General features: G+C 40.7%; 7 protein-coding genes and 1 long non-coding RNA gene across 8 annotated transcripts; 3 read left to right on the forward strand and 5 right to left on the reverse strand.

Annotated features, from left to right (window-relative positions):
• The first annotated feature begins 1,741 nt into the window (after nt 1-1,741).
• On the forward strand, nt 1,742-2,856 carry LOC122779585. Its single transcript, XR_006361581.1, has 3 exons — nt 1,742-1,894; nt 2,090-2,150; nt 2,661-2,856. It is a non-coding gene; the product is annotated as an uncharacterized LOC122779585 (long non-coding RNA).
• A 2,739-nt stretch (nt 2,857-5,595) lies between these two features.
• Nucleotides 5,596-13,723, reverse strand: LOC122782630. The gene is made up of 5 exons (XM_044047063.1): nt 13,304-13,723; nt 9,913-10,238; nt 7,990-8,361; nt 6,858-7,056; nt 5,596-6,637 (listed from the first exon to the last, which is right to left on the reverse strand). The coding sequence occupies exons 1-5, from the start codon at nt 13,706-13,708 to the stop codon at nt 5,921-5,923; spliced, it is 2,019 nt and encodes a 672-aa protein (XP_043902998.1). The 5' UTR covers nt 13,709-13,723; the 3' UTR covers nt 5,596-5,920.
• Nucleotides 6,455-7,495, forward strand: LOC122772535 (histone H2A-like). The gene has a single exon (XM_044030684.1). It carries the CDS (start codon nt 6,684-6,686, stop codon nt 7,068-7,070), a length of 387 nt encoding a protein of 128 aa, XP_043886619.1. The 5' UTR covers nt 6,455-6,683; the 3' UTR covers nt 7,071-7,495.
• Nucleotides 7,968-8,381, reverse strand: LOC122772546 (histone H2B). The gene has a single exon (XM_044030713.1). It carries the CDS (start codon nt 8,358-8,360, stop codon nt 7,986-7,988), a length of 375 nt encoding a protein of 124 aa, XP_043886648.1. The 5' UTR covers nt 8,361-8,381; the 3' UTR covers nt 7,968-7,985.
• Nucleotides 9,514-10,214, reverse strand: LOC122772564 (histone H4). The gene has a single exon (XM_044030737.1). The coding sequence runs from the start codon at nt 10,203-10,205 to the stop codon at nt 9,894-9,896; it is 312 nt and encodes a 103-aa protein (XP_043886672.1). The 5' UTR covers nt 10,206-10,214; the 3' UTR covers nt 9,514-9,893.
• Nucleotides 13,724-13,746: 23 nt separating the features above from the next.
• Nucleotides 13,747-14,413, forward strand: LOC122772545 (histone H2A). The gene has a single exon (XM_044030698.1). It carries the CDS (start codon nt 14,005-14,007, stop codon nt 14,389-14,391), a length of 387 nt encoding a protein of 128 aa, XP_043886633.1. The 5' UTR covers nt 13,747-14,004; the 3' UTR covers nt 14,392-14,413.
• Nucleotides 14,414-15,918: 1,505 nt separating this feature from the next.
• On the reverse strand, nt 15,919-16,630 carry LOC122772555 (histone H2B). The gene has a single exon (XM_044030725.1). The coding sequence runs from the start codon at nt 16,619-16,621 to the stop codon at nt 16,247-16,249; it is 375 nt and encodes a 124-aa protein (XP_043886660.1). The 5' UTR covers nt 16,622-16,630; the 3' UTR covers nt 15,919-16,246.
• Nucleotides 16,631-17,569: 939 nt separating this feature from the next.
• LOC122766581 (histone H1-like) lies at nt 17,570-18,528 on the reverse strand. Its single transcript, XM_044021566.1, has one exon. It carries the CDS (start codon nt 18,489-18,491, stop codon nt 17,856-17,858), a length of 636 nt encoding a protein of 211 aa, XP_043877501.1. The 5' UTR covers nt 18,492-18,528; the 3' UTR covers nt 17,570-17,855.
• Nucleotides 18,529-19,647: the final 1,119 nt, after the last annotated feature.

The following is a 19,647-nucleotide window of genomic DNA, read 5'->3' on the forward strand; positions in this document are numbered from 1 at the left end:
TTACAGTATAAATAAACAAAAGTTGAACATGGGAAATTGTATAAGTCTGAGTATATTGCACTTTGCACTTTACAGTATATTGCATGTGAACGGTAGGAACGAGGAGAGCAGTGCTTGTTGTAGAGTCTAACAGCTGCAGGGAGGATCGACCTGCGATAACGCTGCTTCAGACGTTTAGGATGTTTCAGTCTGTTACTGAAGGAGCTGCCCAGTGCTGTGATGGTGTCCTGCAGGGAGTGGGAGAGATTGTCCATCAGAGATGATAGCTTGGTGGCCATTCTCCTCTCTCCCTCCACCTCCACTGGGTCAAGGGGACATCCAAGGACAGAGCTGGTTTTTGTTAATCAGTCTGTCCAGCCTCTTCCTGTCCGCAGCTGAGATATTACTGCACCGGCAGACCATAAAAGACAGCTGATGGGCTTGCAACCAGAGGTGTGGCAGTTTGAATCCCCACCAGGTCAAGGGTTAGGGTACAAAAAATTAAATAGTGTCCGAAGTCTATTCAGGATATGTGAACTCATAAACCTTTTACATGTCTCAGCATTTTTCCTGGAATTACAAATATGTGACGAATATTGCATCAACCAACATCATCTGCTAAAAATGTTTACATTGGGTCAGTCACTGACGTGGATTGTTGTGCTATGCTACCATCACCATGCTGTTGACAGAATTAACACTTACAGTAAGTGAGTAACGACTTACAGTAAGTACGACATATTTCCAAATACCCTGACATCATTCCCACAAAACAACTACTCAATAATTGTTTGAATAAATGAGTCAGTTACAACCAGACAACTGTAAAATATGACTTGTTTAACTTAATAAAAAAACATGCAGGCATTGAAGCGGAGTATAAAATAAACATCACAATGTTTTCTTTTGCTGCTTTACGTCTGGTAAATCAAGCGGTACATTTTGGGTGCTTTTTTTCCATTACTGTGTTTAAACAGACAGCATATGCAAAGGGTACAAGAATGTGCAATATAGAGTGTCTTTTTTTCAGCACAACCTCGGCAATCTGATGAAAAAACATTTTCACCAGCTGTATAAACACACCTGAGCAAAAAGTACTCAAACAAATGTTTAAAATCGGATTGAATTTGTGAAATTTGGAAATACGTCACAGTTCAAAGTTCATTTGTTCGTTTTTATGAACAAAAAGAAAAGAAAAGCGGTCTAATTTTGTGGCTTCTGCACAATTATTGCTTCTTTATATCACTACTAAAAATGTATAGAAAATTAATTATAATATTGACTCAACAACATAAGAGGATGGAAAAAATACCTATAAACACACACCCACCCACCCAGGATGTCCATATAAGGAGTTGTGTATTATTACCATGGCAAATTACCATGGGTGCAACTGCGGCACAGATCCGTGCAAGTGTGATTGGAAAGTATGAATATTAATTTTCATACGGAGTGTTGAATAAAAGAAAAAAATTCAATAAAACATTGATGACACAATATCAATAAAGAGCAAACATTCTCCGAACATTTAGTCACATTTAGTCTTGATTTTAAACATCTAAACATCAGATTTGTGAATGAATCAAAACAGTTCAAGCATGATACCCTGAGGAATTCCTTGGGACAGAGAGAGATTTCAGTGGAAGAGGTGACCAGGGGTCAGGTCATCAGGCAGATGTAGCTGTATTCTGTGGGATTCTGTGCTACAGCAGCTTCCCCTTTGTGGTCACAGAAATGCTGGTTTAGCAGTGAGCATATAAAGACCTGTGTGCTTCACTCACCCCTGTGTGTTACATCGAACTCTTCAGCTATGGACAAAAGGTTTCTGTTGGTCATCCTGAGTCTGCAGGTCATCCTGCTCCTCCCAGCCTGTGCTGATGCAGCTGATCTGGTCACAAGACGGCCTCCTCGTAGGGTAAGAAGATCCAGTGCAGGTCACGGACTGTGAGGAGATTTGTTGTGGGTTCAGGGTTCACACATTTAGTCTCTCACGTACTGCATTTAGAAAATGGGCGCTTCTTGGATCCGGTTACCTCTGTGAAGGGGATGAGTGGATTTTCAGGTTTAACACCTGGTTTTAATGACACTCTTTATTCTCATTTTGTTGCAGGGAAAACCGAATCAATTCAACTGTTGGAAATTTCCCGGTGCATGTGGCATTTTGTCTACAGGTGAGCTTCCTCCGGGTTTTTTTTTCTTAAAATGTGCAGTCCGATATAACATTTTGAAAAATGTTGGGGAATAAAAAAACATAATGTATGCTTCATTGTAATGAATATTACCGGAAAGATTAATGATGAATAGAGTGGCTTGTTCCTCACCGGACAATGAGCAGCACATCAGTGAGATTTGATCACGACCTTTAGCTGTGAACTCCTGCGACAAACGTTACAGACACTTTTCAGAAAATGCCAAATAATAATGGAGAAGGGCAAACACGGGATATGGGATCATCGCAGGACTCCTAGTATAATATAAGTAATATAAAGTCAAAAAAGCATTTCACCCAGTTTTAAAACGGATGTACTTATTTATTATTTACTTATTTTGAATAATTATGTAAAAAGCATTGCCAAAACAAGTCATTTCTGATGTTGTTTTGTGTTTTTATAATTCTCCCTTTCTCTCTCTCTCTCTCTCTCTCTGTGTGTGTGTGTGTGTGTGTGTGTGTGTGTTCCCAGCGAGACAGAGACAGTACAACGATCCAAACCCCTGACATTATCTCAGTGCAACATAAAATGTGACCACAAGATGGAGTCGCAGCTTACACTTTATGGCCATATGTTTGGAAGAAATGTTCCATTACAACTAACTGTGCATGCTTTTATACTAAATGTAAGAACTAAAAATCAATAAACAATTTGTTTCCCATCCATACACCTGTTTTCTGTTTAATAATAAAATCCATCTTAGTCTGCGCTCTCACACCTATAAAGGCTATAAAAGCAAATGCCAGAGGATTTATGACCTTATTATACTGCATTATAAGGGCATTAGAGAGTGGAGGAAGCGTCTAGAGTCTCATCATTAGATGTCACTAATTCATACACACTGAACCTTTAAAATTCAATATTTGTGTTACATGTGCTTTTTCTTTTATTCTTAAACACAGAAGTGCAGCAGTGTTTGCAGTTGGTTAAGTTGACCTGTACTCTTTTTAGGAAGACCAAAAGGTAGAGCACGGCACACAAGGGTGCAAAAAGAAATTTTTCTAAATGAAATTCCATTTAAATCAAAGTAATATGTAAATGATGTTGCTTGGATTTTGTTTCAGGGGAAAAAGAGAAATAATCCTTCATTATTTCTCACTCTCAGGTTAATACAGAACATGATTTAGATTGTCTTTATTCGGGCTGTCGTGTGGCAAGTGTTGTGTGTCACCATGTTGTTGACAGAATTAACAGGATCTGTCCCAATAGTATTTGAGTAATCAAGTGCCCAGGTGATGTATACACGATTACCACAGGGACCACACCCTGCCATGACTCACACAAACACAAGTACAAGTACTCTGCAGCACAGCCAGGTTCAGATGACGATAATTTGTTTGAACAGAAAACAGAAGCATGTGTAGTATATAAAAGAACTTTCACACCAGGAGTAAATGGTTGTTTGTCTCTATGTTTGTCCTGTAATGGACTGGTGACCCGTCCAGGATGTACCCCGCCTTTCACCCTATGTCAGGTGACATAGCGACTCTCATGTGGAGGATAAATGGATGATATCCATTTCTTGACATTTATGATGATAGATTGAATGCTGAGTTAATGCAACTGGTCATATAAGCCTTTAGAACACAGAGCATTATGGCTGCTTTTTTCCATAACTATGTTAAAACGTACAGTATATGCAGCGGCTATAAGAATGTGCAATATAGAGTGTCTTATATCCTATTTTTTCAGCACAACCTAGATAATCTGATGAAAAAATAAATTACATTTTTACCAACTATATAAACACACCTGAGCAAAAAGTACTCAAAATGTTCATAAAATCGGATTGAATTTGTGAAATTTGGAAATACGTCGAAGTTGACTTGTTAGGTGACTTGCACAATCATTGCTATCATAACTTTGACTCAACAAACACATAAGAAGAAGAAAAAAAACACATCAAGTTTGTTGGTATTGCACAGTGCTTAGTTCACTGTGCAAGGCATAGTTGAGGACTAAGCCACAAATATAAGCCTTATCAAAAAACAGATTTCCTTAGAATACAGAGACTCTTGAGAGAGAGTTTTGCTAGGTGAGGACACAATGATGTCAGCGTGATAAGGCCGGACAGAAAAATGGTGTGATGTCTATTATCACACCATTAACTATTATGTTTCACATCATTTGCTTCAGAGTTGGCATAAATCTGACTACTTCTCATAAATATTGTTTTTTTCCATCTGCCATGTGTAATATTGTTGTGAAACTTCGACTTGTTAAATTTTCCCCAGATTGCAACATCTTGCTGCTGACGTAAATTGATGGTATTGTGTTGTTGCTTGCCATTTTGTTGGTATGCAGGGTGAGTTTATAAAGACCTGTGGGTTTCACAGGTTGGCTCAAACTCTTCAGTCATGGACAAAAGGTATCTGTTGGTCCTCCTGAGTCTGCAGGTTGTCCTGCTCCTCACGACTTGCGCTTCAACTGATGCAGCTGTTCCAGTGAGAGAGCGTGAACGACAGGCTCATACTCGGGTAAGAAGATCCAACAGAGAAAAATACAGAAATAGATATGTCAAAGGTTATACGGCATCTGTTTACTTCTTACAATAGAAAAAAAACATCATATGTTGGAAATTCCATGAGAAATTAACCAGATGTGCATCAAAATGTAATCCATGTGGAATCATTTCAGTATATTTGTCAATATTATAAATAATTTTAATTTAAAACACATAAAAATATAACCTACTTGACAAAGGTGATGAGTAGATCACCAGTTTAACAACTGTGGAGCGGTTTTGATAACATTATCAGTGTATTCTCATTTTATCACAGAGAGGACCTCCAAAAACAGCACTGAGGTCCAAACGTCCACATCTCAATGTAGGATGTTGGAGAAAACATGGAGCGTGTGGAATTTTGCCACGGGTTGGTTTCCCTCAGGTTTTTGTTTTTGATGTGTTTTTTTTTTTTTGTTTAAACAAAATGATGAATAAAAAAGCCAGAAATTAAAATCTGAGATTTAAGTCAAAATTCTGAGGAAAAAAAAGAAAGAATTCTGGTTCATTTATTTATTTATTTATTTATTCAATGTTGTAATCAAATGTTATTTTACATGTGGCACTAATCCTCTTCCATACAAAGGACAGAAACAAGGGTAACAAAAAATGTTAACTGTTAAGAATGTCATTATATATACAAATATATAATCTATGTATAAGTGTTGCAGTGGCTTGTTGTAAAATTATACTCTCTGTCTCTCCTTTTAAGCCTCCTCCACCAAAGCCAAAGGGAACACAGAGCACATCAATGTGATTTGACCAGGATCTTCACTTATGGCACACACTTTTTCATTATTTCATGTCAGACAACAAAATAAAAAAATGTTTTTAGCTATTATGCATATTGTTTGGTTGTCTGCTTGGTTCACACCTGCAAAACAAAGTCACTGCCAGACTTCATCCTCTTCAACTGAAATTTATTTTTCTAAGCTAATATTTCCTCGTTCATCTCAATGCTAGTTCTGACCGAATGCAGTGTGCAATAAATCTTATGCTCAATGTGTGATCAGTAGCATGTGCTGACGATCACCATAATTACTGATGACAGCTAAGATTGTCAAACTACTTGATATTGTAACAATACTGTAATATACCATATTATAGTTAGGGAACTTTTATCCGTTATTAAAAACATTGAAGCAGCAGAGGTATGTGGTCTTGAGTTCAGAGTATAGTGGCTCTTAAAAGAGCCGGTTTGGTCGTTAGTGGAGCATAAGCACAGAGTTTAAGCTCTCTCTCCACGGATGCGGCGGGCCAGCTGGATGTCCTTGGGCATGATGGTGACTCTCTTGGCGTGGATGGCGCACAGGTTGGTGTCCTCGAACAGGCCGACCAGGTAAGCCTCGCTGGACTCCTGCAGAGCCATGACCGCGGAGCTCTGGAAGCGCAGGTCGGTCTTGAAGTCCTGAGCGATCTCTCTCACCAGGCGCTGGAAGGGCAGCTTGCGGATCAGCAGCTCCGTGGATTTCTGGTAGCGACGGATCTCTCGCAGAGCCACGGTACCGGGCCTGTAACGGTGAGGCTTCTTCACGCCGCCGGTGGCAGGCGCGCTCTTACGCGCAGCCTTAGTGGCCAGCTGCTTCCTGGGAGCTTTACCTCCGGTAGATTTACGGGCGGTTTGCTTGGTTCTTGCCATGTTTCTGCTTGTTGCTTTCAACAGGAGGAAAAAGTGAAGCAGACACGAGCGACTCTCTGCTCTTAAACTGTGGGAGCAGCTGTGACACGGTGACGCTGCTTCAGTCCTCCGGCTCCTGATTGGTGGTGAGCGGCTCTTCTTGTAGCGCAGCGCCGCCCAGAGGAGCCCGAGACCCCGCTGCTTATTGGACAAAAGTCGCTTGAAAGGACAGAGGGTGATCCCCCCTCTGCTGCTCTGCTCTGGTTGGTCTGGCAGGAGTCTCCGCTCTTTCGTGGACATATAAAGGAGGTTTTTGAGCTGTCTGAGTCACAGTTTCTCTGAGTTTGTCAGAAAAATCTAGTAAAAATTAACCATGTCAGGAAGAGGCAAAACCGGCGGAAAAGCCCGCGCTAAGGCAAAGACTCGCTCCTCTCGTGCTGGACTCCAGTTCCCAGTCGGTCGTGTTCACAGACTGCTGCGCAAAGGCAACTACGCTCATCGTGTGGGTGCCGGCGCCCCCGTCTACCTGGCCGCTGTGCTCGAGTACCTGACCGCTGAAATCCTGGAGCTGGCTGGAAACGCCGCCCGCGACAACAAGAAGACCCGTATCATCCCCCGCCACCTGCAGCTGGCCGTCCGCAACGACGAGGAGCTCAACAAACTCCTGGGCGGAGTGACCATCGCTCAGGGCGGCGTGCTGCCCAACATCCAGGCTGTTCTTCTGCCCAAGAAGACCGAGAAGGCCGCTAAGTCCAAGTAAACCACATCAACTCCACAAACAAACAAACAAACAAAAGGCTCTTTTAAGAGCTACACACTCACTCTGAGAAACTGCTCATCCTCCTCTTTTAAATAAATACAGTAAAACCATAAATCTTAAACATATCTAATTTTTCACTGTCAATCTGCGCGATTTTCTCAGTCATTATTGCATCATCTAAAGTACCATAAAATGTGCACTCAATATAATCATCCTAATTAGTTTTGACTAATTTAGCAAATTAAATATTCTGTCCAGATACACACGAGAAAATTGTAACCGCTAAACTACTGAGTTATTACCATTGTGACATTTTGTATTTCAGGTTTTTAGTATATTTAATCTTTTCATATTTATATACTTGTATACCATGTTAGTAATCGTACTTGAAATGTCTGACGTAATGAACACAATAACTTCCTAAACTTTGTAACTATAGGTGTTGTTTGCAACGGTTCCTTTTGTTATTATAAACTCCTTCATCATTGACATATGCACAAACATTAGCATAATACATGCACTTTCATTCTTCATTTGCAGGGTTGTTTATGTTGATTAATGATATATTTCATATAATTATATTCAGAAAGTCGCTTTGGATAAAAGCGTCTGCTAAATGACATACTGTCATAACATTCTACACACACACACACACACTATTATTAATAGACCTCAGTACACGACTTTACGATACGTGGAACGTCTGATGTGATTATGAGAACACAAAAACTTTCTGAACCCTGTAATAGACAAATATTACATAGGTACAATTAAGATAAGCAAGGGTAAGTCTTCGGTGCCGAGTGTTCGTAGTTGCCACACTGTATAAAGATCATATGAACTCTGTTAGATAAAGTGTGTGGCTCTTAAAAGAGCCGTTGGGTTGATGTGGTTGTTCCAGAATGAGCAGTGTGTTTACTTGGAGCTGGTGTACTTGGTGACGGCCTTGGTTCCCTCGGACACGGCGTGCTTGGCCAGCTCACCGGGCAGCAGGAGACGCACGGCGGTCTGAATCTCCCTGGAGGTGATGGTGGAGCGCTTGTTGTAGTGAGCCAGGCGAGACGCCTCACCGGCGATGCGCTCGAAGATGTCGTTGACGAAGGAGTTCATGATGCCCATGGCCTTGGACGAGATGCCAGTGTCGGGGTGGACCTGCTTGAGCACCTTGTACACGTAGATGGCGTAGCTCTCCTTCCTGCTCTTTCTCCTCTTCTTGCCTCCTTTGCCGGCGGTCTTAGTCACGGCTTTCTTGGAGCCCTTCTTGGGCGCGGACTTGGCGGGTTCAGGCATCCTGACAGTTCACACAGATCAATGAGTCTCAGCAGGCGGAGGAGACTCTGCTTATAAAGGCTCCATGCAAACACCACTGTGTGCTCCCCCTCCTGTGACTGGTTGATTCTCTCACTGAGGGTTGGATGAGGAGGAGATAGTGTTGTCTTTGTTTGAAACACACTGGAGACATTTTAGAAACAAATACATGATACATTTTATTAAAGAAACAAATCCTAACTATGATTCAGTCAGAAACGTTTAACATTTTTCTGCTTCAGTATCTTCATGATTATTAATTATCTTTATCAAAGGAAGAAAATGTGTTTTTATATATTTATTGTAACATTTAAGAAACATAAACTCAGTGAATCATGATGATCAAACCTCTGGTAAAAGGAAGAAGAAATTCTTTATAATCTTTTCATCCTTTCAGTTCAATGTGAATGTGATGCATTCATGTCATTGTATTACTGTGTTGTTAGACTTATAATAAGCTGAATATAAGAACCAGACAAAATGTCTTAACTTTTAAGAGTTGATAATACTACATAATAATCTACCTATATCCAATTATATATAACATATTAATTGTGTAGAAAAAGAAGATAAAGGTTGAGGACAAACAACAGATCAAAATACTTTTTGCAGTTTAACACAATCACTTTTTATTACTATTAAAAATAAATGCAAAGACAACCAGTCATCTGAAAAACATCCAACCGTCTGTGTGGGAAAAAAAACCTGTTCAGTTGTGGTGGATGATATGAGCTTAACATTAAACAATATTCCGTTGTGATAAAGCAATAACAACATTTGTGACACTATTTCACATACATTTCAAATATGATTGGATGTCTTGATACAGAATGATATATAAACCACATTAAAAAAATATATAGTTTTAAACATACATTTAAATTTCAGTCTTCAAACACATGAATTATATTAAATTAAATAATTACTTAAGATAACTTTGAATAAAAGCTACAGGACAAAGCTAGGCCTCAAATTGAATTGAAATGAAATTGAAATGAATGTAATAAAACAAACTATAGAGCAGTGGTTCTCACACATTTACTACCTGAGAAAATATTGAGTTCTCTCAGTAACACCATTATCACCAATGTTAAAATACGATGGCGTAAATAGAGCAAGTCAGCTACAGACTTTGCACAGATGGCAGATTTATTCCCAGTAAGATCATTTGCTCTCATGATGGTCCTCTATCTCACACAGAGGTTATTTTATACACAGTCAAATTCCTCAGCTCTACATCTGATATATACGGTAATTCACGTTAAACACCAGCCAGAGGACACTTGTGAAACTTGGATGAAATAAACAAAGATGGTGGAAGAGACGTTCACCATAATAATCTTCTACTACTAATGTTTAAGTTATATTGATTGTCCCACGTTATGGATTAAATGCATACAAAAATATTATTAAAACTATAATATGACACATTCAGATGATTGAGCTCTCAGAGACAAAGTGGTTGGCTCTTAAAAGAGCCGTTGTTGTTTTGTTTGATGACAAAGTGAAGTGAGTTTAACCGCCGAAGCCGTACAGAGTTCTTCCCTGTCTCTTCAGAGCATAAACCACGTCCATGGCGGTCACAGTCTTCCTCTTTGCGTGCTCGGTGTAGGTGACAGCATCACGGATCACGTTCTCCAGGAAAACCTTCAACACCCCACGAGTCTCCTCGTAGATCAGACCAGAGATACGCTTCACTCCGCCACGGCGAGCCAGACGGCGGATGGCGGGCTTGGTAATTCCCTGGATGTTATCACGGAGAACTTTGCGGTGACGCTTAGCGCCTCCTTTACCGAGACCCTTTCCTCCTTTTCCACGGCCACTCATTTTATCAGATTGTAGAATACACAGATATGGTGACTATGTCGAGATTCACGGATATTCAAAGTCTGTTTGAGGACCTGGTTGAAGACAAAGGCGCCATATTCTTCCTCTGTGGGTTATCATGGTGAATAAAGGAGTCTGTGGTGCATCAGCGCCCCCAACAGGAGAAGAGCGTCAGTGACAGCATGTCCCAGAGGTCTCACAAAATAATTAAAAATAATTAAATAATTAAAAAATAAACACTTATTTAATAGAAAAAAACACACATTTGCATCACGTAACAGAGAAAGAGTGGAAGGCCAACAAAATGAATTAATTCATGAAAAAACAGTACAACAATTAATAAATATATGTGTTAATTAAGAAAAGAAAAGAAAAAAGGTGATTTAAAAGATTCTGTATGGTGGAGGGGTGGAGTGGCTCAGTGGTTAAGACCGGTACCTGTGTGCGAAAAGGGCAATGGTTGCAAGTTCGACTCCACCCCTGGCTGATTGTACTCAATTCCCATGTGAGTCGCTTTGGATAAAAAGTGTCTGCTAAATGACATGTAATGTATGAATAATTGTGCATGTCAAAAATAACTATTAATTTTCTGATTTATTTACTTTTGTGTTTATTCGAGCACAAGAAAAGAATGGAGAAGCAAAGCGAGGCGAATCCTACAGATGAGATGGATGACTAAAGGGAGAGAAAAAAATTATGCATTGACCTCGATTGATTGGATTGTTTTGTGACTTTTGGGAAGTTGAATATGCCAGGCAACAAGTCGAGACGGTCACTCGCGACAGAATATCATGGACACATGTACAGACACACATGGAGTCTGATTTGACTGTCTAGAGCAAGGGTCCCCAAACGTTTTCCAGTGAGGGCCACATAACTTTTCCCTTCTCTGATGGGGGGCCAGTCAGTTTGTAACAGAAAAAGTGTGACCATCGCAGGGTTGCCTAAATGTAAACATTTATTGTTTCGACGCGCCTGGTGATTGTACTCGCCGACAGACTCACGGCATTAAAGACATCTTTCTTCTCGGGACACACCTCCTCCACGACAACATTCAAACATTTCTTGACAAACTCTCCCTCAGTGAAAGGTTTACCACAGCTTGCTATCAGTTGAGCAACACAGAAGCTGGCCCGGCTCACGTTCACGTTCTATGACTGGGATAAAGTGAGGTCGTAGTAGCAACTTTTTTTTTGTGTGGCTCACAATTCAATTCAAATGAGCTTCATTGACGTAAGGAAACATTTCCTGGGATTCAGTCAGGCAGGCCCACTTCACCCCAGTGTTCTATGCTTGCTTTAGTCTCGATTGCGTGGCCAGACTGAAAAAATAATAATGCGGGGAAAAAAATAATGTGTCTCTGGAATTGTTCAGGGGGCCGGGTCAAATGTGGAGGGGGGCTGTGTCCGACCCCCAGGCCGTAGTTTGGGGACCACTGGTCTAGAGCTAGACTATATCTCTGAGTGCTGATGCTGAAACATGTTTTTCTTTGTCAAATGTCATGAGAAAAGAATAATTATGTAATCTATGATGATAATGGGGGTGGGACTAGATAAGCTTTTGCTTCTCCCGCTTTCCCTTTCGGTACCGTGTGAACTACACTGATGTGTGATAAGTGATCTAAATGTCATGACCGAAACAAACAAACAAACAAACAAACAAACAAACAAACAAATAAATAAATAAATAAATAAATAAATAAATAAATAAATAAATAAATAAAGTATGATCCAGACATGACATGACATAATCACTTATGTCTGACAGGTTTGTGAATCAAGCTGAAAAAATAGGGTTTAAAAAAAGCTTAAAGAACTTTAAATAAACATGTCAAAGTAAGGTTTAAAGTTAAAAAAACAAACAAAAAAAAGCTCCTGATGGTGTAGTTTCACAAGATGTGCAGCTTCAATCATTTCTTTCTTTTTGGATCCTCCCTCTACAGCTGTGTGGTTCACTTATTTGATTTTTAAAATGACTGTGAATATTGAGTATAGGCCTGTATGTGTTGCTGTAATGCTGCTACACCAGAAACACAGATGTTGAGCATTGCAATAAAGGATGTGCACTTTGTGCAAACTTAAATGAAATGGACCAGGTAAAGAAATTAACAATTTCTATAAAGTGAATAAAACAGACAATTTCCAAACACAAGATGATTCCAACGATGACAATGAAATAGTGACAGGAAATGCCAGAGTAAGAGTGAGAGGTAAACATAATTTTCCCAAAATAGTGTATTGGTTGTCCACAGAAAAAGCATAGCATAAAAACCGTCAAATGGTTAAAAAAAACTAGAACGGTTTTCATGTGGACAGCCCCTGAAGTGAAAATGTCTGACCTGGAAGCCAGACCAATGTTTTATCTGGTGGTTTGTCACAAAATAATGTGAGTGTCAGAGTCACACTGACACACAAATTAAACTGTGCAAAAGATGAATATTATCATGAAACTGAAAATCAACCTAGTGGATGATTCATGGTTAAAGTTGCTTCCCTACATTCATACATCATAATTATCACAATTATTACAATGAAAACAAAATGGCGTCTTATAACTCTTGTAGCTACTTACCAAGACATTACTTCAGAAATGAGCTGTTATTATAGTATCACCTCCTACTACTATAATTATTACAATATTCTTTTATGAAATCCAAGCCATAAGGACACATGGTGACAAGGGTGTGTGAGCCTGTTTTGTGTCTTAATTTCCCTTCAAGACTAAATGGGTGTGGAATCTAATGGGATTATATTAAATAGCACTTTTGTTAATCAACAGTGGGCATTTAATAAATAAAGGTCAAATGTCTTTGACTATGAAACGGACACATTCTCACTTTCTATGAGAAATGTACTATAATGGAGTTTGAACAGTGATGTAGGAGATCATGAGAGCTTTGATCTTCATGATACTGTAACTGATAACGTTTATTCTTAATTGAAGACGATGTGTAATTGTTAGGAGACAATTTTATTCATTATAAAATATGTTGAGGCAGCAGAGGACTGTTGTCTAGAGTTGAGAGTGAGGTGGCTCTTAAAAGAGCCGTTGTGGTGGAGGTTAGTGGAGGAGCAGCAGCAGCAGCACAGACTTTAAGCTCTCTCTCCACGGATGCGGCGGGCCAGCTGGATGTCCTTGGGCATGATGGTGACTCTCTTGGCGTGGATGGCGCACAAGTTGGTGTCCTCGAACAGGCCGACCAGGTAAGCCTCGCTGGACTCCTGCAGAGCCATGACCGCGGAGCTCTGGAAGCGCAGGTCGGTCTTGAAGTCCTGAGCGATCTCTCTCACCAGGCGCTGGAAGGGCAGCTTGCGGATCAGCAGCTCCGTGGATTTCTGGTAGCGACGGATCTCTCGGAGAGCCACGGTACCGGGCCTGTAACGGTGAGGCTTCTTCACGCCGCCGGTGGCAGGCGCGCTCTTACGCGCAGCCTTGGTGGCCAGCTGCTTCCTGGGAGCCTTACCTCCGGTAGATTTACGGGCGGTTTGCTTGGTTCTTGCCATGTTTCTGCTTGTTGCTTTCAACAGGAGAAAATGTGAAGCAGACACGAGCGACTCTCTGCTCTTAAACTGTGGGAGCAGCTGTGACACGGTGACGCTGCTTCAGTCCTCCGGCTCCTGATTGGTGGTGAGCGGCTCTTCCAGTGCGAGGCCGCCGCTGGGTGATCCCCCCTCTGCTGCTCTGCTCTGGTTGGTCTGGCAGGAGTCTCCCGCGCTTTCGTGGACATATAAACGAGGGTTTGAGCTATCTGAGTCACAGTTTCTCTGAGTTTGTCAGAAAAATCTAGTAAAAATTAACCATGTCAGGAAGAGGCAAAACCGGCGGAAAAGCCCGCGCTAAGGCAAAGACCCGCTCCTCTCGTGCTGGACTCCAGTTCCCGGTCGGTCGTGTTCACAGGCTGCTGCGCAAAGGTAACTATGCTCAGCGTGTGGGTGCCGGCGCCCCCGTCTACCTGGCCGCTGTGCTCGAGTATCTTACCGCTGAGATCCTGGAGCTGGCTGGAAACGCCGCCCGCGACAACAAGAAGACCCGTATCATCCCCCGCCACCTGCAGCTGGCCGTCCGCAACGACGAGGAGCTCAACAAACTCCTGGGCGGAGTGACCATCGCTCAGGGCGGCGTGCTGCCCAACATCCAGGCTGTTCTTCTGCCCAAGAAGACCGAGAAGGCCGCTAAGTCCAAGTAAACCACAGCAACTCCACAAACAAACAAACGGCTCTTTTAAGAGCCACACACTCACTCTGAGAAACTGCTCATCCTCCTCTTAAATACAGTTTAACTGTCAGTGTCTGTAAAAATATGAAAATATTAAACTTCACAAAGCACATTAAGCTTGCGTTTTCAACTTGATAATTAACATTGCAATTAGCCTTCTTGTCTAATGTAATTTAAACGAAATATAACTTTATGAACTAAATATAAATATCCTGTCAAGACATTAAAGCCGAATGTACACCATGAATAACAGCCAAATAATGTAAACAATAGAAATGACATTAAAGACTCGTTTCAAATTTGATTATATAATGTCTGAAGTAATGAACAATTCCTCAACTGTGTAACAAAGTGGTTGCTTGTAATTTTGAGTTATTACAAACTCAGAAAAATATGAACCTAATATGATCAAATTTATAAAACTTAAAAAACCAGCATCATGTATTATGCAATTTCACTGTTCATTTGCAGTTAAACAACATCGTACATCATCGCAAAGTCTCTTTTAAAAGCCACACACACACAAAACTGATAAAGCGCTGCTGAAGCCTCTCACTACTCTGTATTTATGTTTATGTACAAATGAGTGTGATACTTTAAAATATGTGAGGTAACTTCAGTAATTTCCAAACTTGATTCATGAAAGTTCGGAGTAACAGTGATGCAGTAATGATTGTTATTGTTTATTAATAATTAAGTAGCATCACTACATTAATATAAAATGATCAATAAACTAGTAGGAACTACTTTTGTATTATTATTGACATGTAGTCAATTTTGTTGAAATACTTAATAGACAGACTGTAAATATGTGTTATAATATGTAACAAGAGTTAACATGTCTATTAAAGATACACTTCATTTCATTTTGATAACTGTGTGACTTTAGTGAACACAATAACTCTTGTAATTAAAGACAATTGTTACTTGTAACTTTGTCTCTCTTAAGTTTTTTTGATAAGATGGACAAATAAGATGTGGAAAAAATAACAGCAGCAAAACCAATTGTAGGCTTTCACTGAGGGTCTTGGGATTGATGAGCAATTACTACCATTTAAAACGTAGTAAATATCAAGATATTTAACATTCAATGAATAGACATATTTACAGCAAAATCATTGTGTGAAGCAGCGCGCACACATGCGGGTGAACTGATACAGTCATTGAAGTAACTAACGACCCATTTCCAATATTCAAATGTTTCTAAAACAATGTGATGTTGGTAACTATGGCAACTCTTCAGAAAGACACAAACTGTGACGTATTTAGGAGAGGGGGTGTTTTAGTTAATTTAATGTTTATATGAATGAAAGTATTGTTCAAGATTATATATTATGTGATATGATATGACATGCACACATTGTCCTCTCAAAGAAGTTTGTCAATGGTTAATTTAGAGAATAGATCCTGCTGCTCTTTAGTCTCCATTTTTTGTGAAGGAGCTCCTTCACCCATGTTCAAATGTAAACCCAGAAGCAAATAGTCCAGTGACGATACATTTCATTTGCAACACAACTTGTTTAATCAAGTCACTTGTATTTCATGTATGTGACTCAAATGATGTACCATTTGTACTTTGAGGTAAGGGTTAATAAATACATCTTTACAGTATGTGGATTGTAGAATTAACCTTAAGGACTGTAATGCACATGTGTAAAGTCATTTGAATATTGATTCCGTATAAAGATCACATTAGACTGCAGTGTACAGACTAATGCAACTTCTTAACAAAGTGTATAAAGATCATATGAACTCTGTTAGATAAAGTGTGTGGCTCTTAAAAGAGCCGTTGGGTTGATGAGGTGGTTCCAGTCTGAGCAGTGTGTTTACTTGGAGCTGGTGTACTTGGTGACGGCCTTGGTTCCCTCGGACACGGCGTGCTTGGCCAGCTCACCGGGCAGCAGGAGACGCACGGCGGTCTGAATCTCCCTGGAGGTGATGGTGGAGCGCTTGTTGTAGTGAGCCAGGCGAGACGCCTCACCGGCGATGCGCTCGAAGATGTCGTTGACGAAGGAGTTCATGATGCCCATGGCCTTGGACGAGATGCCAGTGTCGGGGTGGACCTGCTTGAGCACCTTGTACACGTAGATGGCGTAGCTCTCCTTCCTGCTCTTTCTCCTCTTCTTGCCTCCTTTGCCGGCGGTCTTAGTCACGGCTTTCTTGGAGCCCTTCTTGGGCGCGGACTTGGCGGGTTCAGGCATCCTGACAGTTCTCACTGATCAATGAGTCGCAACAGGCGGAGGAGACTCTACTTATAAAGGCTCCATGCAAACACCACTGTGTGCTCCCCCTCCTGTGATTGGTTGATTCTCTCACTGAGGGTTGGATGAGGAGGAGATAGTGTTGTCTTTGTTTGAAACAAACTGGAGACATTTTAGAAACAAATACATGATACATTTTATTAAAGAAACAAATCCTAACTATGATTCAGTCAGACACGTTTAACATTTTTTTGCTTCAGAATCTTCATGATTATTAATTATCTCTATCAAAGGAAGAAAATGTGTTTTTAACGTTCAATGTCATCAGACATTTTAGAAAATATACAAATCCTAACATTATGTGTACTCATTTTGCAATTTAAATAAAATATACAGTCAAAGTTTTCCTGTCCATACATTAAAACAGAATATGAATAACAGCCAAACAATGTATGAAGTTATTACCATTGTAATTTAACATGACTTACCATGTGACATTCTGTCATTCAGATGTTCTGTATATTTTGTCATTTCTTCACATTTATACATGTAAGTGCATCCATGATGGTGCATACAGTTCATTGATGTTATTTATTTATATCCTGAATTCATAGTTATTTACATTTATATATTTACATTTCATATTAATGTTGGGTTTTCCTGATATTGCGTGACGCATGATTTGATTTATGTGATTATTCTTATGTACATTATTTACAACCCTGGTCTCTCCTTATTGTGGAGACGTAGTTTGGTTACTCACTTAAGATGCTCAAACTGACGCTCTGATTATTCCTCAACTTTATAAGGTTTACGTTCTTTGCAAAGACATTGAGAACAAGTTTCAAGGACCCTGCTATTCCCTCATTTATGGCATGCAGCCAATGAGGTATTTTTTGTTGCCGATGGCTTTTTTTACTTTCCTATTTCCTATCTTCTTGCAACATGGTTATGATTCTCTGTTGTGAAAGTCATGTTGATATTTTTATTAATAGGTCACAGTTTTAATACTCTTGATTTGATTATTCTTTGAACAACATATTCAATGAATAGAAATAGACATCAGCTACTATATTACACCTCATGTCGTTATGACGTTATTAAAATATATTTCATTGAGGCTTAATATTCATTTTATAGATAATAGAGAAGATGGCTGAGCTCTTAGCGGACACAAGTGTGTGGCTCTTAAAAGAGCCTTTGAACAGGATGGACATGTCTCAGTGAGGACAGCTCACTTCTTCTTGGCTGCTGTCTTCTTCACTTTGGGTTTGGCAACCTTCTTGGCGGGAGATTTCTTGGCTGCTGGAGCCTTCTTCACCACCTTCTTCGCTGCCACCTTCTTGGGGCTCTTGGTCGCCACTTCTTCACCTTGGGGCTCTTCGCTGGCCACCACCTTTTTAGGGCTCTTGGCTACTTTCTTGGCCGCTGCAGGTTTCTTCACCTTCTTAGGAGACTTTTTAGCAGCTGCTGGCTTCTTAGCTGCCGCTGCCTTGGGCTTTTTGGCCGCTGCGGGTTTCTTGGCTTTAGGAGCGGCCTTCTGTGCTGGCTTCTTGGCTTCCACCTTCTTGTTCATCTTGAAAGATCCAGAGGCCCCGGTTCCCTTGGTCTGGACCAGAGTTCCGTTGGTCACCAGAGTCTTGATGGCGGTCTTGACGCGGACCTTGTTCTTGTCCACGTCGTAGCCTCCGGCAGCCAGAGCCTTCTTGACGGCGGCCGCCGACACGCCGCTCCTCTCCTTGGACGCGGCCACGGCTTGAACGATGAGTTCCCTGACGCTGGGGCCGACCTTCTTCGGCTTGGAAGCCGCCTTCTTCTTGGCTGCTTTGGCCGGGGCGGCGGCGGCTGGAGCTGGAGCCACTTCTGCCATGATTCGTGGTTTCTAAGTTGAGCTCAGACTGACAACGATCGCAGTGAAAGAGAGCGGATTAGTGGAGAGCACTCAGAGAGGAGGCGGTACTTGAACGCAGCATGAGAACCGTGAAGACTCAATGCAGCCACGGCTCCTGTGTGCAGCGTGGACACCGGGACACTTGTGTTTTCTCTTCACTCACAAAAGAGTTTAAATGAGTGTGTGAGAGGAGCTGGAGGCTCACAGTGAACGGAGTCCATAGCGGACTGGTCTCTCTTCATATTGAAGTCATGAAGAGCTCTGATGTTCTCTGTGTTTTCTTTGTGGAGCAAACGAACCTCAGCTGTTCACCGCGGTGAGCAGCGCTGCTCGGCGGCTTTTCACACTCGTTTCTCTCCTAAAAGCAGGTGAAAAACACCAGAGCTTCACCAGAACCTGTTTCTCTGCTGCTGCACACGTTTGTTCTCAGAGTCCGAGTCAAAACAAGCAGCTGCTGATGATCACTGTGTAATAAAGTGCACTTATTGTGCAGCAGCAAACACACTGCTGATGGCCGAGGCTCATGCTCAAGTTCACACACACACACACACACACACACTTGTGTCACAGCTGTGAACTGAAATGACAACAAACCTCAGGCAGTGATGACTCTCTCAATACTTTTATAGTTTGATGTAAATAATTTACTACATATTTATTATTATTTCACAAAATAATATTATGACGCATCATCTTCTACAGTTTGTTCCAGCTGTGATTTGTCTGGATCATGTTATTGGAACATTGTTATGATTCTCTCTGCAGGTCTCTACGTGAAAATATTGACCTGGTTACATATCAATACTTACATACAAATACTCTGTAGTTTTGCTTTAAATGAATAACGATGACTTTATTTGCGTTTGTGTAGTGAACACAATAACTTTCTATATCTCATAATAAATGATTGGTTAATAACTACCGTAGCTGCAACTTATATTCCTTCAGTTATGAAAGTTGATCAAAGTGATTGCTGATGTCATTCATCAGTCTATGACGTTAAATTAAAGACTCTGGTCTTACAGAGTTTGCTTCAGAGATTTGAAGTAAAGAGTTGAAGAGTTCCTTCAAGATTCATCTATTTTCAGCTCTTGTGTCAAAAAGTTTAAATTTTAAATAAAATATTTCATAAAAA

The sequence above is a fragment of the Solea senegalensis genome, linkage group LG1 (genome assembly GCF_019176455.1).
Source record: "Solea senegalensis isolate Sse05_10M linkage group LG1, IFAPA_SoseM_1, whole genome shotgun sequence".
In the NCBI taxonomy this organism is placed as follows: Eukaryota; Metazoa; Chordata; class Actinopteri; order Pleuronectiformes; family Soleidae; genus Solea; species Solea senegalensis.

Bases quoted from the DNA above. Each gene is read 5' to 3' on its own strand.
- LOC122772555 (XM_044030725.1), bottom strand. From the start codon at position 16,621: ATGCCTGAACCCGCCAAGTCCGCGCCCAAGAAGGGCTCCAAGAAAGCC.
- LOC122772564 (XM_044030737.1), bottom strand. From the start codon at position 10,205: ATGAGTGGCCGTGGAAAAGGAGGAAAGGGTCTCGGTAAAGGAGGCGCT.
- LOC122782630 (XM_044047063.1), bottom strand. From the start codon at position 13,708: ATGGCAAGAACCAAGCAAACCGCCCGTAAATCTACCGGAGGTAAGGCT. The intron at 10,239-13,303 runs GCTTAAAGTCTG...ATCTCGACATAG, and splicing joins GCCGCATCCGTGGAGAGAGA to TCACCATATCTGTGTATTCT. The intron at 6,638-6,857 runs GTACTCGAGCAC...GAGAAACTGTGA, and splicing joins TCCAGGATTTCAGCGGTCAG to CTCAGACAGCTCAAAAACCT.
- LOC122772535 (XM_044030684.1), top strand. From the start codon at position 6,684: ATGTCAGGAAGAGGCAAAACCGGCGGAAAAGCCCGCGCTAAGGCAAAG.
- LOC122766581 (XM_044021566.1), bottom strand. From the start codon at position 18,491: ATGGCAGAAGTGGCTCCAGCTCCAGCCGCCGCCGCCCCGGCCAAAGCA.
- LOC122772545 (XM_044030698.1), top strand. From the start codon at position 14,005: ATGTCAGGAAGAGGCAAAACCGGCGGAAAAGCCCGCGCTAAGGCAAAG.
- LOC122772546 (XM_044030713.1), bottom strand. From the start codon at position 8,360: ATGCCTGAACCCGCCAAGTCCGCGCCCAAGAAGGGCTCCAAGAAAGCC.